At 40.2% G+C, this 24,430-nt stretch overlaps 1 protein-coding gene across 3 annotated transcripts; it reads left to right on the plus strand.

The window, feature by feature from the left end:
• The first annotated feature begins 8,174 nt into the window (after positions 1 to 8,174).
• COMMD6 (COMM domain containing 6) lies at positions 8,175 to 22,323 on the plus strand. Of its 3 annotated transcripts, none has more exons than XM_070408943.1 (3): positions 8,175 to 8,182; positions 18,751 to 18,903; positions 22,115 to 22,323. In XM_070408943.1, the coding sequence occupies exons 2-3, from the start codon at positions 18,778 to 18,780 to the stop codon at positions 22,163 to 22,165; spliced, it is 177 nt and encodes a 58-aa protein (XP_070265044.1). In that variant the 5' UTR covers positions 8,175 to 8,182; positions 18,751 to 18,777; the 3' UTR covers positions 22,166 to 22,323. The 3 variants fall into 3 exon arrangements, with proteins under 3 accessions (XP_070265044.1, XP_070265045.1, XP_070265043.1); XM_070408944.1 differs by lacking the exon at positions 8,175 to 8,182 and adding an exon at positions 8,205 to 8,226; XM_070408942.1 differs by lacking the exon at positions 8,175 to 8,182 and adding an exon at positions 11,713 to 11,801.
• The last annotated feature ends 2,107 nt before the right edge of the window (positions 22,324 to 24,430 follow it).

Consider the following 24,430-nt stretch of genomic DNA (forward strand, 5'->3'; position numbering starts at 1 on the left):
TTAGAAACATCAATGAGAGAGAAACATCGATCAGCTGCCTCCTGCACATCTCCCACTGGGGATGTGCCCGCAACCCAGGTACATGCCCTTGACCGGAATCGAACCTGGGACCTTTCAGTCCGCAGGCCGACGCTCTATCCATTGAGCCAAACCGGTTTCGGCTAAAAGTGCAATTTTAACAAAGTGAAAAGTGTATAGTTGCAACAGCAGTGTCTGAATTCCTCTTAGGAAGGAATTGTCTATTCAGAAACATCCCATTGATGAGCCACTTAATTGGAGATTGAGACCTTAGGACACCAGAGTTAGCAGGACACCCAACAACAGATCATTGCTAAACCTCTCTGCATGATGGAAGAATGTGAAGAGAGTTGGAGAAGGAAGGAAGAAAGAGAGGGAGAGTGAGGGGGTAAATAAAAAGAGGTAAGAGTTAGGATCATGAAAAGGAGCCTATGAGAGAGAAATCTTAGAACTTAATGGGAGGTCAAGAAATTTTATTTTCATTGATTACTAATGAGTTTGAACATTTTTTGAAGTTGTAATTGGCTATTACTTCACAGTCTCCATCCATCCTAAAATTCTTTCTCAAAAGCCAGTAGCATTTATTATCTATTCCAGTACTTCCCAGCCTTTTTCACCACATGATACAGGTAAAAAAAAATATCATATAAACCATGCAATTTTAACATTGACATATTAATTTTGATGGTTGTCAAAGAACATCAGGGTTTTCCACCATTTCCTACTTGACTAAACTCATAGTTTCATTTTCTCAGCAACTGATGAAAATCCAACAGCTTCTATTCAAAAGCAGCAGGAAGTTCTGGACCATTTGATATTTGATGTCTTGACAATAGTACTTGTGCCTCAAAACCTGCTCTTTCATCCTAATAAGTTTGTTTTTTATATTCTGAGGAATTTGGCAATCTCTTCACTTTAAACTGAAATAAGCAACCCTTTTGATTATTTATTCAAGACTATCCATCTTATTTTGGGACTGTAAATTATTTTGTTGCTTTGTAAGAAAACCGGGAATTTTGGTCATCCCTACAATAATCTACATTTGCCTTACTGATACAAGTTTACAACCCACTGTTCTCTTTTCATGCCTCTTTCTATATGTGGATAACTTTTTATTATGCCAAATCACAGCCCAATCTTTTAAAAGACATTTTGAATGATAGTTAAGCATCATACTATACAGCTAACAATACCCATAGCTCAACAGAAGTGTTGAACAGCTCTGACCAAGTTCATGCATACACATGCAAAAACAACTGAGTCACAACTGCTACCTGGCTCCCTGTCATTGTAAGAAGCCATCTGATGCAATGTGCGATATGATTTATGAGACATTAAATGTGAAAAAGTACAACTGAACAATTGATGAAATGCAGTATATTTATGTAACACCTGACTTCATCAAATACAGTTGTCATAGTCCTCCTAACCAGCCCCGGGGATATTCCGGGTTCAGGCTCCACCCAGCTTTCCCTGGAGCTATGGTGGCCAGTTTCTCTACATACCTGTAACTCCTTCATGGTGCACCACTGTGACGGCATGCTATCTCATATTATTGGTCTTAATAGCAATATATCCAGCTGTCTTCCTGCTGCATGTGCACGTAGCCTGTCATCTGTCTTGAGCCTGCATTGCATTGACCACCATCTCCAAATAGCTTTCCTGCAGTACTTAGGAACATATCCAGAACTTATATATTTGTCTACAGGATGGCTTAATAATTCTCCCCACTTGATCAGAAATAGTGACTACCATAATCTATCAGGCACTTAACCTACTTAGACCTAATTTTAAAAAAGAGAGATTCTGTAAGATCCCCCTAAGCCAGTGGTTCTCAACGTTGGCTGCACATTAGAATCACCTGGGAATCTTTTTAAAATCCTGATTTCTGGGCCTCATCCTCCGGAAATTCTGTTTGTTTGTTACTAATGTTGTGGCCCCATCCCATAACAAAGAAACAAAGAAATAGAATTTCTGGAGGATGAGGCCCAGGAATCAGGATTTTAAAAAGATTCCCAGGTGATTCTAATGTGCAGCCGAGGTTGAGAACCACTGCCCTAAGCCAAAGGTTGAAAACTATGTCCTGTCATGAAGGTTTCAGGTAACTGTGTTAATTGGCCAGGTGGAGTGAAATAAGAATGTGGGGACAGGGACAAAACTGGAACATGTGAGACCAATCTGAATGCATCCTCATTCAGTTTCCAATATAATTTTTCTTTTCTTTTAAATATGTGGGTAAGCCAGGTTTGGCGCAGAGACTAAGAATTTGTGTGTACTCTGCTTTAAGCTCTAAAACCTCTGTGATCTTAGGATCACGAAGACTGCTTTATTCCCAGTTCTGCATTTTTGCTTATGCTGCCCACTGATTACCACCACTATCCACCACCCCCACAACATGCACTCAATTATTCACATTCTTGAACAGCCTGAAGCACAAATAGAACATTCAATTAGCAAAAGGCAACTGGGAAGGATTTTAGCAGGTATACTGGGAGTGCTCAGTCCCTCTGGAGTTCTCTGAAATCAGATTGCAGACTGTAAATTAAAACAAAGTTTTTCGTTTGCTAGGTGATGTTGCTTAACATTCCTGAACTTCAGTTTTTCTCATGTTTAAAATGGAGATAATGTATGATCCAGAGGCTTCATTTTACTTTATTTTATTTCATTTTTTGTTAATTCTCACCCCAGAATATTTTTCCATTGATTTTAGATAGAGTGGAAGGGAGGGGGGAGGTAAAAAGAGAAGGGGAGGAGGAGAGAGACATCAATTGGCCACCTCCTGCACTGGCCCCCACCAAGGCTCATGATCAAACCTGCAACCCAGTTAAGTGCCCTTGATCAGGGGTTGAACCCATGACCTTTTGGTGTGAGGGCCAATGCTCTAACCACTGAGAAACACCAGCCAGGGTAGAGGTTTCTTTAGAGGATTGAATATCATGATGATAATAATAGGAGCTAATATTTACAGAGTACTTACTATGTTCAGGAATTTTGCCATGTGCTTTGTATATGTGATCTCATTTAACCTTGAATAAAAACTTTGTGAGACAAATAATAATAGCCTCATTTTTACAGATTAGAACGCTGAAGTTCAGAAAGGCTACCTTTACTGAAGTCACACAGCTCAGTGGTAGAAGACAGATTTCAGTTCAGGCCTGTGGGACGCTAAAGCTTCCAGCACATCGCGTGATCCTCCACTGTCATAGTTTCCTACTGCTGCTGGAACAAATTACCACAAACTCTGCAGCTGAAAACGTCCCAAATTTATTCCCTTTCAGTCTGAGGATCAGAAGTTTGAAATGGGTTTCACTGGACTAAAACCAAGGTGTGGGTAGGGCTGTGTTCCTTCTGGAAGCTATATGGGAGAATCCACTTTCTTTCTTTTTCCAGCTCCCAGAGGCCGCCTGCTTCGTTGGCTCTTGGCCACCTTCCATCTTCAAAGCCAGCAGCGCTGGCTGAATCTTCCTCACATCATATCCCTGAAAGTTTCTCTGACTCTAACTCCTCTGTTCCCATATATCTTCCACATTGAAGGACCCTTGTGATTACATTGGGCTACCTGGGTAATTCAGGAACATCTTATTTTAAGATCCACTGATTAGCAAACTTAATTCCATCCCAACCTTAATCCTCTCTTGCCACGTAACCTAACATATTCACAGATTCTGGGGATTTGGAAGTTGACATCTTGGGGGGACATTATTCTGCCTACTACTCCCCAGTGATGGTATGGTGTGGTATGGTATGGTAGGGTAGGGTAGGGTAGGGAATGGTAGGGTAGGGTAGGGTAGGATATGGTATGGTATGGTAGGGTATGGTAGGGTATGGTAGGGTATGGTATGGAAGGGTATGGTATGGTATGGTAGGGTATGGTAGGGTATGGTATGGTAGAGTATGGTAGGGTATGGTAGGATATGGTATGGTATGGTAGGGTAGGGTAGGGTATGGTATGGTATGGTATGGTAGGAGATGGTATGGTAGGGTATGGTAGGGTAGGGTATGGTATGGTATGGTAGGGTATGGTATGGTATGGTATGGTATGGTAGGAGATGGTATGGTAGGGTATGGTATGGTATGATAGGGTAGGGTAGGGTATGGTATGGTATGGTAGGGTAGGGCATGGTATGGTATGGTAGGGTATGGTAGGGTAGGGTAGGGTAGGGTATGGTAGGGTAGGGTAGGGTATGATAGGGTATGGTATGGTAGGGTATGGTATGGTATGGTAGGGTATGGTATGGTATGGTAGGGTATGGTATGGTAGGGTAGGGTATGGTATGGTATGGTAGGGTATGGTATGGTAGGGTAGGGTATGGTAGGGTAGGGTATGGTATGGTAGGGTATGGTAGGGTAGGGTATGGTATGGTAGGGTAGGCTAGGGTAGGGTATGGTAGGGTATGGTATGGTAGGGTATGGTAGGGTATGGTAGGGTAGGGTATGGTATGGTAGGGTATGGTATGGTATGGTAGGGTATGGTAGGGTAGGGTATGGTATGGTAGGGTATGGTATGGTAGGGTATGGTAGGGTATGGTATGGTAGGGTAGGCTAGGGTAGGGTATGGTAGGGTATGGTAGGGTAGGGTATGGTATGGTAGGGTATGGTATGGTATGGTAGGGTATGGTATGGTAGGGTAGGGTATGGTATGGTATGGTAGGGTATGGTATGGTATAGTAGGGTATGGTAGGGTAGGGTATGGTATGGTAGGGTAGGGTAGGGTAGGGTATGGTATGGTATGGTATGGTAGGGTATGGTAGGGTATGGTAGGGTAGGGTAGGGTATGGTAGGGTAGGGTATGGTATGGTATGGTAGGGTATGGTAGGGTAGGGTATGGTATGGTAGGGTAGGCTAGGGTAGGGTATGGTAGGGTATGGTATGGTAGGGTAGGCTAGGGTAGGGTATGGTATGGTAGGGTAGGCTAGGGTAGGGTATGGTAGGGTATGGTAGGAGATGGTATGGTAGGGTAGGGTAGGGTAGGGTAGGGTATGGTATGGTATGGTATGGTATGGTAGGAGATGGTATGGTAGGGTATGGTATGGTAGGGTATGGTATGGTATAGTAGGGTATGGTATGGTATGGTATGGTAGGAGATGGTATGGTAGGGTATGGTATGGTATGATAGGGTATGGTAGGGTAGGGTATGGTATGGTATGGTATGGTAGGGTATGGTAGGGTAGGGTAGGGTATGGTAGGGTATGGTATGGTATGGTATGGTAGGAGATGGTATGGCAGGGTATGGTAGGGTAGGGTAGGGTATGGTAGGGTATGGTATGGTAGGGTAGGGTATGGTATGGTATGGCAGGGTATGGTAGGGTATGGTAGGGTAGGGTAGGGTATGATATGGTAGGGTATGGTATGGTATGGTAGGGTATGGTAGGGTAGGGTATGGTATGGTAGGGTAGGCTAGGGTAGGGTATGGTAGGGTATGGTATGGTAGGGTAGGGTAGGGTAGGGTATGGTATGGTATGGTAGGAGATGGTATGGTAGGGTAGTGTAGGGTAGGGTATGGTAGGGTAGGGTAGGGTATGGTATGGTATGGTATGGTATGGTATGGTAGGAGATGGTATGGTAGGGTATGGTAGGGTAGGGTATGGTATGGTAGGGTAGGCTAGGGTAGGTTATGGTAGGGTATGGTAGGAGATGGTATGGTAGGGTATGGTATGGTATGATAGGGTATGGTAGGGTAGGGTATGGTATGGTATGGTAGGGTAGGGTATGGTAGGGTAGGGTAGGGTAGGGTATGGTATGGTAGGGTAGGGTATGGTATGGTATGGCAGGGTATGGTAGGGTAGGGTAGGGTATGGTAGGGTATGGTATGGTATGGTAGGGTAGGGTATGGTATGGTATGGCAGGGTATGGTAGGGTATGGTAGGGTAGGGTATGGTAGGGTAGGGTATGGTAGGGTAGGGTATGGTAATGTGTTTAGTGGAATGCATTATCATGATGATGCAAAAGGCAGCTGGGCAGGATTGCTACTGCTACTGTTAATTCTCACCCCAGAATATTTTCCCATTGATTTTAGATAGAGTGGAAGGGAGGGGGGAGGTAAAAAGAGAAGGGGAGGAGGAGAGAGACATCAATTGGTCACCTCACTGGCCCCCACCAAGGCTCAGGATCAAACCTGCAACCCAGTTAAGTGCCCTTGATCAGAGGGAAAGGGAGAGGAAGAGATAGCTAGAAACATCAATCAACGATGAGAATCATTGATTGGCTGCCTCTTGCACGCCCCCTACTAGGGGTAGAGCTTGCAACCTGGGCATGTACCCCGACTGGAATCCAACAGTGACCTCCTGGTTCATAGGTGGATGCTCAACCACTGAGTCACACCAGCTGGGCTTCAAAACTATTTTCTGATTGCCCAGGGCGGTGTGGCTCAGTTGGTTGAGCATGAGGTTATCCTGGATTACCTGGGTAAACCCAATGTCATCATTTGAGACCTTAAAAACAATGTGGTGCCCTAGCTGGTTTGGCTCAGTGGATAGAGCATCGGATTGCGGACTGAAGGGTCCCGGGTTCGATTCCAGTCAAGGGCACATGCCTGGGTTGTGGGCTTGATCCCCAGTGGGGGGGTGTGCAGGAGGCAGCCAATCAGTGATTCTTTCTCATCATTGCTGTTTCTATCTCTCCCTCTCCCTTCTCTGCAATCAATAAAAAGATATTAAAACACACACACACACACACACACACACACACACACACACACACACACAACCGATGTGGTGAAAGAAAGGTGATGCAGAATGGGAGGTCAGAGGGATTCCATGTGTGCAGAGGACTTGACCTGCCATTACTAGCTTTGAAGATGGAGAAAAGGGGCCACAAGACAAGAAATGCAGGGGACCTCTAGAAGCTGAAGACCCCCCCCCTTCACCCCCACTCCAAAGCCAGCAAGGAAATGGCAGCTGCGTAAAACTGAGCTCCGCCCAAACCTGAAAGGGTTTCTCCCCGGAGTCCAGGCAGTCCTGCCACTTGACCAGAGCAGTTCTAGATTAGAGGAGACTAAGGAGACACCATAACCAAATGCACCCGGTGGCCCTTCGTTACGTTGCTGGGTACCGTGCGGAACAGTTTTCCAGAATATTGTTGAGACAACTGAGGAAACTTGCATTTGGCCCATGTGGTAGATAATATTTCATCAGTTTTAAATTTCCCGAGTGTGATAGCTGTGATTTTTCGGGAGATTGCCCTTGTTCTTGGGAGATACATGCTCAAGGACTTAAGGAGAATGTGTCCTCGTTACTATGTATGAAACTAGGGCTAAAGCAAATGTGTAAAATGTTAAGTGGGTGAATCTAGATGGAGCATATACGTACGTGTATTGAACTATTTGCAACTTTTCTGGAAAAAAAATCAAGTTTTTCAAAATAAAAAGTTGGCGGGGAAAAAAAATCTCTTTGGGTATGGAGTGGATTTGCGATGAGTAGGAGGGAAGCGGGACGCCCAGACGGGGAGCTATTGCTGCGGTCAGGATGGCAGCGGGGATAAAGCACCCACCCCCCCCCCCCCCCCCCCCGCCCCCGCGAGCCCTGGGAAGGAAACCCGAGTGACGAAAGCTGATTATTAACTATAGTTCCCACAACTTCTCCCTCGCAAAACGAACTTCTGTGGGGAAGGGGGTGCGGCTTTCTAACCGCTTTCCAATTTCATCGGGATCAATTTCTCGCCCAAGCCACTAGCTTGCGCCTTTGCGCCTGCGCAGAGGGAGCGGTGCCCCCCCCATAGGAAGAGTCCACACCTACAGCGTTAGTAGGGGGAGACGGCGCCCTAACGTTCTAGGTCCTTCCATAGAAGCGTATAACCTACATACTGGAAACAATATTCCTAGAGTAGTTAATTTTTCTCTGAGTATATTCCTTGAAACTAGTATTTCATTGATCATATGGGTGAGTTACACAAAAATGTTTGTTTGCTGCTCCCCCACGCCGATGCGTGCGCCAGGCCACCCGGGCCGGGAAGAGGAAGCGGAAGTGGTGGTAGCTCCGGGAGCGTGCACCTGAATCGGTGGTGCAGAGCCCCGGACGCTTGCCATGGAGGGGTCTAAAGAGCCGGTCCTGGATGCTAAGGCCAAGGTAAGCCCTGGGCTAGAGGCAGCCGGGGAGGCGGGCTTCTGGTGCGAGAAAGGTCCTTCCCTGAATTGTTTTTTCTGCTTCCGTTTCAGGTCACCAACCAGGTGAGTGAGTGGCAGCCCCGCCCGGTCCTCGCTGGCCTCCGCGGGTAAGGGGCGGGCCGCAGCTGGCCCGCCTTCGGCCTTGGGAACCCGGGCCGATGCGCCGTGAACCTTCCCCAGCTTCCCCCCAGTCCAAGGCCTGTGTCCGCTACCGGGTCACCTTCGTCCCCCCACCCTGCGTTGCTCCGCATTGCTCCTTCCTCTTTGCACCTGAGATGGTAGTCACTGCCTGCTGCCATCGTCCTTTAACCTCCCCACCCAGCCCGGCCGAAAGAGTTCAGACCAAGTATTCTTCTTGATTAGGTTCCATTTATTCGAAATCAGTTACACAGTACTTTTTAATGTTTTTATTGCCTTGTAGGGAGAGGAAGGGAGAGGGGAAGAGAGAGAGGAACATCAATAAGTTTGAAACATCCAGCTCAGAGCTCTCCATCGGCTGCCTCCCGCACTCCCTCTACTGGGGATTGAGCCGCAACACCTGCATGTGCCCTGACCTGTAATCCAACCCGCAGCATCTTGGTGCATGGGTCCATGCTCAACCACTGAGCACGCGGGGCTAGGTCCACAATATTTCAGGACGATGATTGAGGGAATAAATTACTAAAATTTACAATGATAGAACCGCAAACATTTTCTTAGTCTTAAAAACCAGTTATTTTAAGAATGGAGAGTATACCTCTTTAATCTTCCAATGTGTGTACAGGGTGTCCCCCCAAAATGTAAACACAGTTTAAGAGCTGATAGCTCCAATTTTTTTTGTTTTGTTCTTTTGTTAATCCTCACCCGGGGATATTTTTCCATTGATTTTTTAGAAAGAGTGGAAGGGAGAGGGAGAGACACAGAGAGAGAAATATTGATGTGAAAGAGATACATGGATTGGTTGCCCTTTCCCCCCTAACCCCCCCCCCCCCCCCCCATACACACCCCCTAACCAGAGCCAGGGCTGGAGCCTGTAGCTGAGGTACGTGCCCTTGACCAGAATCTAACTGGGGACCCTTTAGTCTGCAGGCTGCTTCTCTATCTATTGAGCCATACTGGCTAGGGTTGATAGCTCAATTTTGAAAATGAAATGTATTTTAATAAACACTGCCTTTATAATTATTCAAAGTGTGTGTATGCATTTTTTGGGGGACACCCTATATATTTATACTAAGAATAAGAATTTGAATTCTTAGGTATATCTTAATCCTGTTTCTTTGTTACAAGAGTTCTTGTCCTATTTTAGCTAATAAACTGTTTTTAGACAAATAACTTATAACACACTTCCCAGAAGAAGAGAAATAAAACGATATTGTTTTAGGTCGGGAGTCACCCAGGTCCATACAAAATACTATAAAAGATGAAATGAGAAAGAATGAGAATACAAGGGGCTGAGAGATGACCATTGACTGCTCTGTGTCATTTGTCTCCAATTGGTCTTGCTGTTTGTTGTTTTTGAGGATTCCTGGGTGGTAGGGAGAACTCAGAGAGACAGTAATCAACACTCTTATCTGGCTTTGCTCAGAGTTACTGGATTAGTGTACTTGGATTCTTAACTCATTTTATTCATTCACTTACACTGAATCATCTTTATTTGAGTAAGATATCTTGAAACGGAATCATACTAGATTATAAGGTTTTAAAAATTGAACCTTTTTATTGGGAGGGGAGTACTGTTTTTTAAAACAACACAAATTTATTATCTTAACGTTCTGGAGGTCAGGAATCTAAAATTAGTGTCGTAGGGCTAACAAGGTTTTGGCAGGGCTATGGACCTCTGGAGGCTCTTGGGGAGAGCTGTTTTCTTGCCTTTCCAGCTGGAGGCTGCTCATAGTCCTTTGCTTGTGAGTTCGGCCTCCATCTTCAAAGCTCGTCATTCTAACGTCTGCTTCTGTTGTCGCTTCTCTTTCTGCTGCCATCACCATTATGTTACCTTCTCTGACTCTCCTGCCTCCTGGTTATAAGGACTTTGTGATTACATTGGGCCCACATGGCTAATCCAGGAAACACTTCACCTCAGGATCCTTAATTTAGTCATGTCTACAAAGTCTGAGATTAAAACTCCTGTCTGTCTGACTTCAGAATCTGTGCTTATTAATTTTAGCAAACCGTGGTGCTATACTGCCCAGCACTAGAGGTCTAAGAGTATCTGTTACTTCATATTCTGATATTAAGAATCATTTTTGAAGTAATTCATGACTCTTACATAGATGTCTAATTAGAACTCTTTGTAGATGAATGATTGTTCCTATCGCTGCCACATTTTATTTATTTTCTTGCCAGTTTTATGGTATAAATGAAAAGAAATATGTTGTATTGACACAATATCTAGAGCCATTTTCCCTCTTCCGATATATAAGAAATAATGACTTGAATTTTGTACAGTGTATATGGTGCTTCATAAATGTGTGACTGTTTTTGTTCTATGTATTGTGTTGGATGTACCAGCTGCCCTCAAGGCATTTATAGTACAGTGAATGGGGGAGAGAAACACACCCACAGATGACTGGTATACACAGCAACATGTTCTAAGTGGTAGGGTATAAGAAGTGACACAGAACATTCATAGGAAGGCTGAGTAAACCAGGAAAGACTTCACAGAATGGGTAGCATATGAGAGGAGTTTTGAATTTTAAGATGTTTGAGAGCTGAATGCCAAGAGGCATGAACAGCATGAGGAAAGCTGTAAAGGTTGAAAGTTAATTTAAAGAAGGGATGCAGTGTGAGTACAAGTGGGAAAGCTCTTCAGGATTTCCATGACATGACTTTAGTGCTAGGTAAATGGTTGGTAACTAGCTCTTGGGGCAGCTGACTTTACAGGTTTGGACCAGTTGTATTAGAATTTGTTAATCTATAAGCAGTGTTTGGAGTCTGTACTCTGGATTGGAGCCGAGAAAGACTATAGAGAAGAAACTAATTCGGAGGCTTCAGTGAAATTCAAGGCAAGATTTTAAAAATGGGCTTTAAGTAGGTTTGTAACAGTGAGATTGGGAAGACGGGAATAAACGTCAGTGGCATTGACTGAAATGAAATCTTGAGTACCTAGCAATTCATACATGTTTTGAGTAAGGGGGAGAGAAAAATCAAAGTTGACTACAGTTCAAATGTGAGTCACTAGGAAAGTAGGGGCCATCAGTAGAAATGAAATGAGGATAAAAAACATTTTTAAGGAAAGATGATATGTTTGGCGTTGCTGGGGCACTAGTAGTGAATGTGTTTAATGGGAAAGATTTTATTTTTTTTGTATTATTTTTACTGGGTGTATTAACATCTAAGAGGTAACTGGTTACATCTTATATTTTTTGGTTATTTGTATTTGCTAAAATTTCTATAAACTAATGTAGTTCAGATTATATAGTTATGAGAATACATTTTTGGTAAATCATAGATCATAATAAGCTTATTGATAAAGTTATTTTCTGCCAGTTGCTCTATTTTAGTTATCTATTGCTGCACAAACTTAGTTAATTGAAACAACTATTATTTCTTAGGACTCTGTGGGTTAACTGGGTTTAGCTGAGTTGTAGTTTCTACTCCCTATCGTTTCAGCTACAGCTTTAGTCATCTAGGAGCCTAATTGGACTCAAGAGGACTCACTCACATGGCTCAGCGATGACCTTGGCTGAGAGCTCAGCTAGAGCTGGTAATGGGAGTGACTTGGTTCTCCTTCACATGGCTGTCCACATCATGGTGGCTGGGTTCCAAAAGGCAGAGTCCCAAGAGCCAGCGTTCCATGAAGAAGGAGACAGACACTTCCAATTCTCCTAAGGCCCATGCTTGAGGATTCCAGAAAGTCTCTGTTGCCATATTCTGCTGGGACAGTTCGGGTTCTTGCAGAGGGAAAATAAGCTCTTTTTTTTTTTTTTTTTTAAGAAAACAAACAAACATGTTTTTATTGATTTCAGAGAGGAAGGGAGAGGGAGAGAGAAATAGGAAGATCAATGATGAGAGAGAATCATTGATGGGCTGTCTCCTGCATGCCCCCTAATGGGAATAGAGCCTGATCCATAATTGAACTGATAACCTCTTGGTTCATGGGTCGATGGCTCAACCACCGAGCCACACCAGCCGGCTAAGCTCCATTTCTTGATGTGAGGAGCATCATGTACATATACCAATCTTTAGAAGCTATCTTTGGAGACTAACAGAGGTTCTAAACATATTAACTCAATAAATATTTATTAGAACATTCACTTTGTACCAGGTATTATTCAGTAGATTCAGTACCAAACTAGGTTGATAATGCTCCTGCTCTCTTGAAGGTTGTATTTCCTTTGGGAGACAATTGATAAATAAATAAACATGATAATTCCAGGTGATGATAAGTGCTATTAGGAAAATAAAGCAAAGTATGGAGAAAGGTGCCATTAAACAAGATAAGGGAAGCTGGTGACTTAGCAGATGTTTACTTGAGCTAGAGCCAATTTGAATTCTCAAGTAGAAATTGCTAATCACTCATGCCTTAATCAGCTTCCACATATATGTTAATACAAGTCTAACACAATACTGTCCAATAGAACTTTTTGCAATGATGGAAATGTTCTATATTGGCACTGTCTGTTGTGGTAGCACTAGCCTCATGTGACAGTTGAGCACTTGATATATAGCTAGTGCAACTGAGGAACTGAATTTTTTATTCTATTTTTAATTTATTTAAATAGCCACATTTGGCTAATGGCTACTGTTGGACAGCTCAGGTCTACCATGTAGAAGATGCTAAACATTCTTGTCCCAATCTACTTTCTTGACCTACTAGAACTTAGTTTAGTTCCAAATAGTAATCATGTTGCAGCTAGGTATAATAAAAAATGTGTGGAGTATGGAATCAGGCAAATTTGGTTTAGAATACCAGCTCTGCTAGTTTTGTGTCCTTGGATGAGTTGTTTAATCAGTCATTTCCTCTTAGCACTTTTGAGAGAGACTAATGTGTGCAGAACACTTAACATTCTTTCCATTTGAAAACATCAATTTAAAAGGAAGAGAACATAAAAATGTCTATTTTGTGACTCTAGCTATAAAAATTACAGATAAAGACTTGAAATGGGGGCTCAGGAATAAGAAAATAGTTTTCAGGATGGAGTTGTGAATGATTATTTTTCTAATTTTCTCCTGGGTTATGTTTTGAAAAATAAAAATGAAATTGTATTGATCCCTTTAGCATTATGAAGTGGCCTTCCTTATCTCTTGTTATGGGCTTCACTTTGAGGTCTATTTTGTCCGATATAAGTATTGCTATCCCAGCTTTTTTTTCATTTCCATTTGCCTGAAAGATATTTTTTCATCCCTTCACTTTCAGTCTGTGTGAGTCCCTTCTTCTGAGGTGGGTCTCTTGTAGACAGCAAATGTATGGTTCATGTTTTTTAATCCATTCAGCCACTCGATGTCTTTTGGTTGGAGCATTTAGTCCGTTTATGTTTAAAGTTATTATTGAAAGTTACTTGTTTGTAGCCATTTCTTTTTTTGTGTGGCTGTTTTCTTTCTGAGCTTTTTATTTCTTCTTTTTACACCAGTCCCTTTAGCATTTCTTGCATTGCTGGCTTGGTGGTGATAAACTCCCTTAGCCTTTTTTTGTCTGTGAAGCTTCTTATTTCCCCTTCAATTTTGAATGATAGCCTTGCTGGATAGAGTATTCTTGGATTCAGTCCTTTGCTTTGCATCACTTTGTAAATTTCTGTCCATTCTTTTCTGGCCTGATGTGTTTCTGTTGAGAAATCATTTGATAATCTAATGGGAGATCCCTTGAATGTAACTTTCCGTCTCTCTCTTGCAGCCTTTAAGATTCTCTCTTTGTCCTGAACATTTGCCATGGTAATTATGATGTGTCTTGGTGTGGGTCTTTTCGGGTTCACCTTGTTTGGGACTTTTTGTGCTTGTGTGATTTTTTTTCTTCCCCACCTCTGGGAAGTTTTCTGATATTATTTCTTCAAATAGGTTTTCTAACCTTTGTTCCTCATTCTGTTGTTGTGGCACCCCTATTATTCGTATGTTGTTTTGTTTCATGTTGTCCCATAGCTCCCTTAGGCTCTCCTCCTGTCTTTTAATTTTTTTCTCCAATTGCTGTTCAGTTTGGGTGTGTTTTGTTTCCCTGTCTTCTAATTCGCTAATTTGGTCCTCCACTTCTCCTAGTCTACTGTTGACACTTTTAATGGTGTTTTTTATTGCAGCTATATCACTCTTCATTTCTTCTTGGTTCTTACATAATTTATTGATTTTTCATCTGTTTCTTCTTGCTTCTTGCATAAGTTGTTGATTTTTTCCTCCATCTGGTTTATGCACTGTAGGACCCTTAATCTGAATTCTTTTTCTGTCGTGTTGCATGCCTCTGTATCACTTAGCTGCTTTTCTGGTGAGTCCTCCTTTTCTTTCCTTTGGGGGTTTCTTTGTCTACCCATGTTTGATCGTACTGCCATATCTAGATGTTGAGTCTTTCAGTGGCTGCTCCTTGGGTGGCAGTGGCTCCTCGGGCTGCGGTTGCTCCTTGGGCAGTTGTGGTAGCAGCTGCTCCTCAGTTGGTAGCAGCTCCTCTGGTGGTTGCTGTTCACAGTTGTGGTGGCTCCTCTGGCTGGTGGGGGGAGGCTTCAGACACAGCTGCTGTTCCCATAAAAATGAAATTTAAACTGAAATGGTCTTTAGCAATTTTATCTTCATCAATTTTACCTTTTACTCTACATTTGCTTTCTGATTATTTTTCTTCTGTGTATTCATTTTATTTCAAGATGTTTTTTTCCCCTACTAACTTTTTTCTTTGTAAATTATTTTCTTCATTCTATAAGAATTTTAAGGCTACATTACTTCATTCTTAATATTCTCCATAGTGATAAGTGTGCTCTGTTTTGATTTTTTTTTTTAAATATCCCATGCACTTAATTTTTATTTAAGGCTAAATACACTTTTTAGGAGGTTTGCGTTTAATTTTCATTTAAGTGTTCAGTTTAGAATTTGGGAGATTCTCATCCCATAAACCTAACCCCAGCTTTCTTTAACCCATGAATACTAACTTGGCACAATAAGTGTCTGAATTGCAGCTCTCCTCATTTTCTCACCTGCCAGTTTCACCATTGTAATGGTCAGTGGATTCCACCATTGTGTTCCTTAATTGCTTTTCTGCTTGAGATGATTCAGAGTTTTATTTCAGGCTTTGAGAGTCACATAAGCAGTGTTTTACTCTACTATTTTACTGTGGACAATAAAAAGTGGAACTTCTTACACCAAGGAGTTGTATAGGATGAATAAGTTTAAAATGGATCCAGTTGTATTTTTGGACATCACCATTGAACTGATAAAAATATCTGTCTCTAATCAAGAACCCCCTTGAATTGTGTTCTTGGATTTTTAGCCACTTATTGAACATGTTTATTTAGACGTTCCTTCTCACCTCTTGGTAATACCTTCGTACCTAAAATATATAAAGTCCTGGTTGATACATGATATCAGAATTCTCCCGGTCATCTGGGCTCACATTTATATAGTTGTTTTTCTTTGATATCTCCCATAACTGTGTAGATAATCATCAGTACCTAGTGATTCATTCTTTAGAGGTTCAGCTTAATCCTACTTGTCACCACCTTTGTTCAGGCATTTAAAACTTTATACTTGTATTATTGTATTTTGCTGCCACCAGATGAATATTTTTTAATCAATACACTATTTATATCATTTTCTGTGAGTCCCTATTGCCTACAGGAAAAGTTTAAATGACTTATATGATAGATTGTTTTCCATAATAAGATAGAGTGAGAGTATTTTGGAAACCTCTGAAAACTCATATAATTTGTAAAGAATTAGTGGCCTTTTGATCACCTTTCTTGGCTTTATTTTCCAAACTTCCTTATAAAAGCCTTCTAGTTTAAGACAGGTAAATATGTTCTTCCTTAACCAGATTTATTTTTCTTTTTATCTCTGGTTGGTTCAGCTTAATATTTATTAGGCACTTATTCTTTGGTAGGCGTGTATTTATGGAATATATAAATAAGGCACATTTTCCTCTCAATTTCAGTTCTTTTCATTCTTCAAACTGAGTTTAAAGTTATCCCTTCTACAGCGTTTTCTCTTGATCACCCAGGCCTACAATAACTTTCTCTTTTCAACCAGGAACTCACTGACTTATATCCCACTCTGCTATATGTGCAAAATAACATATATACAAAACATATAGACAGGTTAATGAATTATTTTAATTTTTCCAGTTTTGTTGAGATATAATTGACATAGAGCACTGTATATAAGTTTAAGGTACACCACGTAATGACTCCACATACAGATATTGTGAAATGATCACCACAGTAAATTTAGTTAACCTTCATCTCATAAAGTTATAAAAAAAAGAGTAATTTGAATTTGAGTATCTGTGTAACTACAATCAAAACTCAAGAAATGGAGCATTACCAGTCCTGGAAGTCTAACCACATGCCCCTTGGCAATCAAACCTCTTCCTTCCTTCCTGCCTTTTTGTGATAATCATATTGTCGCTTCCATAGTTTTGCCATCTAGTTTTGCATTCCTAAACTATTATATTTCCTGTTTCTCAAGTTAAGTGAATTCATCACATAATATTACTCGTTTCAGCATTTTTGGTGTTAAGTGTAGCTGAAGTTCATTAATTTTCATCGCTGCATTTCATTGTCCATTCTAATACTGATGTACATTTGAGTTATTTATAATTTAGGGCTACAATGAATAAAACATTCTGATAATCCTGTGTACACATGCACAAGTTTTCTAGGTTGTATTCGTAGTTGAATCTCTGGATCACAGGGCGTGCATAATTTCAGCTTTCCTAGGTAAAGCCATTTTTTCAAAAGATTGACCCAATTTAGAATCCCATCAACAGCGTATGATACACCTTTTTTCCTAATACTTAGAATTGTCAGACTTAAAATTTTACCATTTTGGTAGGTGTGTAGTGAGTGGTATTTCATTGTGGTTTAAAATTGCATTTCCCTGTTTCCCTTTTATATGTTTATTCATTGGTAATTCTTTTGTTATATATTTACTATCCTTTTTCTATTTTTGTGTGGAATGCTTTTATTTAAAATGTACCTATACAATCTTTTTACTTATTAAATACATTAACCTTTTATGAGCACCAACCTGACCTTAATGCTATAGCTGATTGGTCCAAAACCAGTTAAGGAAATTTTGGTCCTCATACCAATCCCACCTTTTAAAAAGAAATTTATTAACAAGCAAAGCTTTTACACAGTAAGCATTAATTTGGCAGCAAAAGGTATCTGTCAGTAGACAAGTATTTTTTTTGTGAGTGCCTGCTAATTCATCCACTCATGGCCTTATATTTTATTTATTTACTTTTAATTTTTATTTTTTAACATATTTTTATTGATTTCAGAGAGGAAAGGAGATGGAGAGAGAGAGAAACATTAATGATGAGAGAGAATCATTATTGAGCCAGAAACCCGGGCATGTGCCCTGACCGGGAATTGAACCATGACCTCCTGGTTCATAGGTCAATGCTGAACCACTGAGCCACACTGGTTGAGCCAGGGTCATATATTTTAGAGTCATTATTAAGAGCTGCATTTATCTAGCCTTGTTTTATGCCATAGCAACACTGAACAATCATTGACAGGAATTAGCTTAAAAGTACTGAGGCAGCCAGTAGTCAATAAGCATGTAATCTTTGGAGTCAAACAGACTTTGGTCCAAGTTCTGATTCTAGAAATATGTGACCTTGTGCACATTATCCAGGCTGTCTAAAATTCAGTTGTGTGTCATCTGCAAAATGGAAATAATAGCCTGTAATGTTATGATGATTCAGTAAGGCATTTAAACATTTAAATTGCATAGCACATCACCTGGCAGGTGTCCATCAACAATGGTGATGAAATCTAAAACCACCTATCACCCAGTATTTATGCTAATGCAAGGTTTCAGGTCGAGGACCATGTTGAGGAAAGAAACTGGAATGGTTCCCATGTGCGCCTCAGTCAAATAGAAAAAGGGTATATAACTCATTCTCCATTTTAGGACTTTTAGGTTATGGAATGGGGGAAGGCATACATAATAGAAAAGAGGTAAGAGACACCAGAGCATTTGGAGGCCCCTTAAATGCAGAAGCAAAATTAAAGGAAAACTAGTACTGCCACATCTTCCTTCTACTTTCAATACACACCTGGTGGAGATTTTTTTGTTTTTCCTTTTGTAATTATGATAGTATTTTTAATTTTTTATTTTTATTTCAGAGAGGGAGAGAGAAAAACACATCAGTGATGAGAGAGAATCACTGATTGGCTGCCTCCTGCATGCCCACTTCTCGGGGGTTGGGGGAATCTAGCCCGCAATCCAGACATATGCCCTTGGCAGGAATTGAACCTGGGACCCTTTAGTCCGCAGGCAGAGGCTCTATCCACTGAGCCAAACCGACTAGGGCACAGTATTGTTTTCTAACTCTGTCTATATCCCTTACTGCCTCTCCATTTTCATTTGGTGGTTGTTCCTGCAGCAATATTTGGATAAAGGTATTTTCTTTAACTATGATTGACAAAAGTTGAATGTGAGAGCAGTAAAATTAAATAAATATCTGAATTCAGAGCAATATTATTACCAATGTATTGTTTTGTACTGTTTCATTACAGCTTGTAGATTTTCAGTGGAAACTGGGTATGGCTGTGAGCTCAGACAGTTGCAGATCCCTTAAGTATCCTTATGTTGCAGTGATGCTAAAAGTGGCAGATCATTCAGGCCAAGTAAAGACCAAGTCTTTTGAAATGACAATTCCACAGTTTCAGGTTTGTGATTTAATTCAGTCAATTGTAGCTCATTGTTCTGTCATTGCTGCTTAACATTATGTATAAAATCTTTCTTAAGGGGGGATATTAATTGTTTTTAGTTACAATTGTTTTGATGTGCTTTCTATTTATTAGTATACAATATCTGAATTTGTTTTCTCTGGGAATTTGATAAGTTGTTTTCAATATAGTATGCTGAATTTGTATACTGTAACATTTGATCACTTTCATAGTAGTCTTCTGTAATATATTTAGAAAGTTTTCATTTTCTCTGGCAGGATATTTACTTTGCTTTTAACTGTTTTATTCTTTTTAAGTCTAATATTTGAGAATGATGAGCTAAATGAGTCTTATTTTTAATAGAGTTAACCTTGAATCTTCTGACTAATAGTGTTTATAAAAAGCAGATCAGAACACTAATACTTGATGATTAGTTCTGTTAGCTAGAGATTTGAGTATCTGAATTGTTTATATTTGGAGTCCTGTTAGTCATATTAGCATTCTACCTGTTTTCTGTAAGGAAGGAAGAAAAAAAAGGGTAGATGAGAAATTACATTTTTTTTAAATGTACATACAGGGAAATGTGTTGTCATTAAATACTTTAACTGGCCTTATGGTTTTGTTTTTGTTTCTTTTATTTCAAGCTGAGTGAACAGATAAGAATCTTCACAGCAGTTAGTACTCCTAAGAAAAACCTCTCATAAGCCACTTTTGAGTTTTTCTTTTACTTTTTCCCCTCAGATTTATTAAGGTATAATTGACAAATAAAAATTGTATGTATCTAAGGTGTACAAGGCGATGTTTTGGTTATACGCACATTGTGAAATGATTACCACAATCAAGCTAATTAAACTATGTCACCTCACTTAATGTGTGTCTGTATGATGAGAACACTTAAGATCTGCTCTCCTGGCAAATTTCAAGCATATAACACATTATTATTAACTGTAGTCACCATGATGTACATTATGTCTCCAAAACTTACTCATCTTATAACTGAAAGTTTGTAATTTGACAAACATTTCCACATTTTCCCCACTCCCCAGTCCTGGTAGCCAGTCTACTCTCTCTTACTATGAGTTCCACTTTTTTAGATTGCATATATAAATGAAAGCAGGCGATATTTGTCTTTCTGTGTCTTCTGGCTTGTAGGTTCATTCATGTTGTCAGAATAGCAGGATTTCCTTCTTTCTAAGGGTGAATAGTATCCTGTTGTGAATGAATGTATATATATGTATGTATCATATGTATAAATATATTTATATTGTATATATTTTTATATATCACATTTTCTTTATCCCTTCATCTGTCATCACACACTTAGGTTGCTTCTATATATACCTTGGTTATGGTGAATAAAGCTGCAATGAACATAGGAGTGCAGATATGTCTTTGAGATAGTGATTTTATTTCCTTTGGAACAGAAGTGGGGTTGCTGGATCATATGGTAGCTCTATTTTACAAATTACATTTTAAGGTTTTTTCCTTCTTTTGATTTCTTTCTTTTAAAACTGATATCTGCTTTAGAACGAAAAAGAATGGTCACAGATTCAGCATTAATAATGCTAATTAATATCTTAAAGGAATTAGGACTTCATTAAAAAGGAAATAAATATAGTATATTGTGAGTAGCCTTCAACTGAATATAAGAACCCCTTCAATTTCAAAAGAGAATATAGATTTCATTTTTTTTTATAATTCAGAATCTTGGTCTAATTCTTATTTTTCTGTGTAGCCTTTATGTGCTCTGATTCCACCTGCAGAATTTTTTTTTTTCTCATAGGAAAAACACACACAAATGGGGCAACTCTTTTAAAGTTAGTTTTTACATGGCTTAACATCTAATGAGGAAAACAGAGCCCGTTAGTCAAATTACAGGACTGAAACCTTGGCAACATTCTTTGAGCTTTCAATTTATATCTTTTTTTGTAGCTGAAATTTTGACCTTGACTTTTACAGAGAGAAGGGAAAGGGAATGAAAGAGAGAGAGAAACATTGACATGAGTGTGAAACATCAATCTGCTGCCTCCTGCACAAACCTTCCTACCAGGATCCAGGCCCACAACCCAGGCATGTACCCTGACTGGGAATTGAACAGGCAGTCTATCGGTGCATAGACTAGGCCCAGCCAACTGAAGTTTTCCTATATAAAACCCTAATATGCAAATCAACCCAACGGTGGAATGACAGGTCACTATGACGCACACTGACCACGTGGTGGTCAGTGTGCTCCCACAGGGGGAGTGCTGCCCAGCCAGAAGCCAGGTGCACGCCTGACAAGTGCAGCAGCAGTGGCAGGAGCCTCTCTCGCTTCCACTGCATGCGGGCTGTAAGGAGTGAGGGGTCCCGGACTGCAAAAACCCCAGACTGCGAGAGGGATGTCCAACTGCCAGCTTAGGCCCGATCTCCCCTGAGGGGTCTCGGACTGCAAGAGGGCACAAATTTCGTGCACCGGGCCTCTAGTCGGTATATATTTTGAAAGAAATAGTCACATCCTTCTCATTCCATAATCAATTTACATGTAAATTAAAACAAAATTTACTCTTAAGTACCAGTAGAGAGTTAAAACTAAAAAAGAAGGAAAAGGCAAATGTGTAAATCATTTTTGCTGAGGTTAAATTTTAAATTTGCCTCCCTACTTCCTGGCAGGTTGAAGAGAAGGAAGAGAGAATATGTTTGATCCCTTTCTTATTTGAATTTGAAAAAAGAAGATGACTTCTACAGGAGAACTATCAGACTAGCTCAATTTTTAAATGAAAGAAAAATAAGCTTCTACCATTTAAGCCATTGTCAATGTTGGGTCTCTCATATTGCAATTGAATCCATATCTGAAACAAAACAGCCCCTATCACCCTGAAATGCAGTCTTTCACTAGATGTAAAGTGATTTGAGGCCTGGGAACCTACCTGTCATTTTTTGTTATTTTAATCTTCAGTGTCTAAGACAGTGCTGGCTAGTTAATAAACCTTTCTGGTGTGATCTCAAAAGAACTTTCTTGTATACTTTTTGAAAAGTTTAGTTATGTGCTAGTTATCCAACTCTGTAATATTTTTCTTATAGTACCAAATTATGCCTCTTTTTTTCCTCAGAGTAACCTTCAATAATAGTTCAGAATATCACATTCAAATATAATCTTAATGTTATATAGCCTCTGGTGGTCAGATATTATTACCTCTGAAAGCAAAATTAACATTATTTTTCTCCTTTCCAGAATTTCTACAGACAGTTCAAGGAAATTGCTGCAATTATTGAAACTGTGTGAAAACTGATTACTTGGTTGGTAAATTGCTACCATCGTTCTAAAATCATGGACTTCACATTCTGCAATATAACTGCATGAGGATCAGATGACTTTTTTATTGAAAGAAAATTGTACTTTTGTTTTTCCATTTTTTTAATAATAAAAAAATTAGACAAACAGGAATTAGGTAAGAGGTGATCACTGCACTTATAGATGTGAATGTACTAAAAGCCACTGAATTTGTTATCAGCAGAAGTGGAGTTCTTGGGGTGCCATGGGGAAAATAATTTCCTGAGGCCCCCTCAGGAGGATGGGGTTTCATGGAAAACTTTATTGATGATGTAAAATTCAGGGGGTTCTCCTCCAAGGTCCCATCCACCATGGAAAAGGCCCAGTCATATCTTCAGCAGGGCCAGGGTTAAGACCACTGCCCAGAGTTTCTACTCCATATGAAAACCCAGTCCAGTCCAGCATCTGGCTAGCTTAGCTCGTGTTCCCAGCTGCACTCCATTGTGTGTGGGGTCTGCACTGCCCTGAGCCCTGTGGTTACGGAGAGGAAATAGGCGTGTGCACAGGCGAGTGCAGGTCATGGAGCAAGAGACAGGGAATAAGGAGCACAAGAGAGAGGGAACTCTCAGGATTTTATCCTTCCAAGATTTTGTGTGCTTGCAATGGCTCCGTCCTCCTAGCCAAATTATCTTTTTTTTTTTTTCAGGCTAGACCCGTGATCGGCAAACTGCAGCTTGCAAGCCACATGCGGCTCTTTGTCCCCTTGAGTGTGGCTCTTCCTAAGCCTTAGGAGTATCCTAATTAAGTTAATAACAATGTACCTACCTATATAGTTTAAGTTTAAAAAATTAGGCTCTCAAAAAAAATTTCAATTGTTGTACTGTTGATATTTGGCTCTGTTGACTAATGAGTTTGCCGACCACTGGGCTAGACTGACAGGCAAGCTTCATCCCTACATCACCCTGACTTCACTGCACATGTGCCCATGTCCCCCTTTCTTCGGTCCCTTCCCCCAGTGATCTGCAGGGAATGGACCTGTGATTCCCTGGGGAAGGTGGAGCTGCCCAGATGACCATGCTTATAATGTCTGGCCTCCTGTCCTTTTCCTATTATTAATATTAACTAGCTAGTTGTGACGACAACAAATTGAACACTTTAAAGGGCGAACTCAGTGGTATGTGAATTACATATCAATAAAAAATAAACAACTGAATGAATACATTGAGAAGTATGACATCTACATAATAAAAACCCAGTGATCATAACACTGCAACGACCAAAGACTGGTCACCAGGAGGGACTTGACTCTGGGTCCCACAGCACGCCGGGTCTGGGTCTTGCGTGATTTCGTGCGCTGGGTCTCCAGTTACTTTATAAATTCAATAACACAATGTTCAGTTACTGTAAAAGCAATCAGTGAGAAGAGTGAGTTTGCTCTCAAACATTTGCTATCAGGTTAGGATTGACCATTGTTTCCTTAGATTAGCCAAGCATTCAATTATTTCTGTTACTAATTTTTATAGAAAGTTCAAATACATGCCCAGAGATAGTTAAGTTTTATTCTGAGTTCTGTTTACAACTGAGTTAACCTGTTAGGAAAGTTAACATTTTACATGATCTTTGTTAAATTGATAAACCAATTGTTAAAGTATTTTATATGAAGCCACAGCAATCAACACATATGGCATTGCTTAGGAATGGGCAAATAGATCACTGGAATAGACTAGGTGGCCTACAAATAGATCAAGACATTTGGACAAGGATGATATTTCAGCTAAGTGGGAAAATATGATTATTTAATAAATGATACCAGCAGTTACAATATTTGCAAAAATAAATTCCAGATTAATGAATTAAATAGAAAAGATAAAAATTAGAAGTCTTAGAGAATATTTATGTTAACTGAGGCTTGGGAAGATAGAAACGCCATAGCTATAATGTGAAGCAAATGTATTTGAAAATAAAAATTAAACATTTATTTGTAGAAAAATATGGGCCATATACAAAGACAAAAGACAAACACTAGGTTGATATATAAGTTAGTGCTTTAAATATTTCAAGTAGGAAGATAATTTAACAAGAAATTAGACGTTCACTAAACTGTCAGAAAGACTGAGGAAACAAGACAGGAGAGATGGCTGGCTTTAGCAAGTCCGGTAGTGCAGGAATTTCAGGGAAGGCCACTGCCAGCAATCAGCACAATGCAGCTCATCACCTGGAAGTCACTGTATCACATGCTATTCTGCTATCTGTCAATGCGGGCCTCTCATTATGTGG

The sequence above is a fragment of the Myotis yumanensis genome, unplaced genomic scaffold (genome assembly GCF_028538775.1).
Source record: "Myotis yumanensis isolate MYYU_CA2020_CCGP unplaced genomic scaffold, mMyoYum1.0.hap1 SCAF_3, whole genome shotgun sequence".
Classification (NCBI taxonomy): domain Eukaryota; kingdom Metazoa; phylum Chordata; class Mammalia; order Chiroptera; family Vespertilionidae; genus Myotis; species Myotis yumanensis.

What these genes read in the sequence shown, in the direction of transcription:
- COMMD6 (XM_070408943.1), top strand. Translation starts at nt 18,778, where the DNA reads ATGGCTGTGAGCTCAGACAGTTGCAGATCCCTTAAGTATCCTTATGTT. An exon ending in TGACAATTCCACAGTTTCAG is followed by an intron (nt 18,904 to 22,114) that starts GTTTGTGATTTA and finishes TCTCCTTTCCAG; the next exon opens with AATTTCTACAGACAGTTCAA.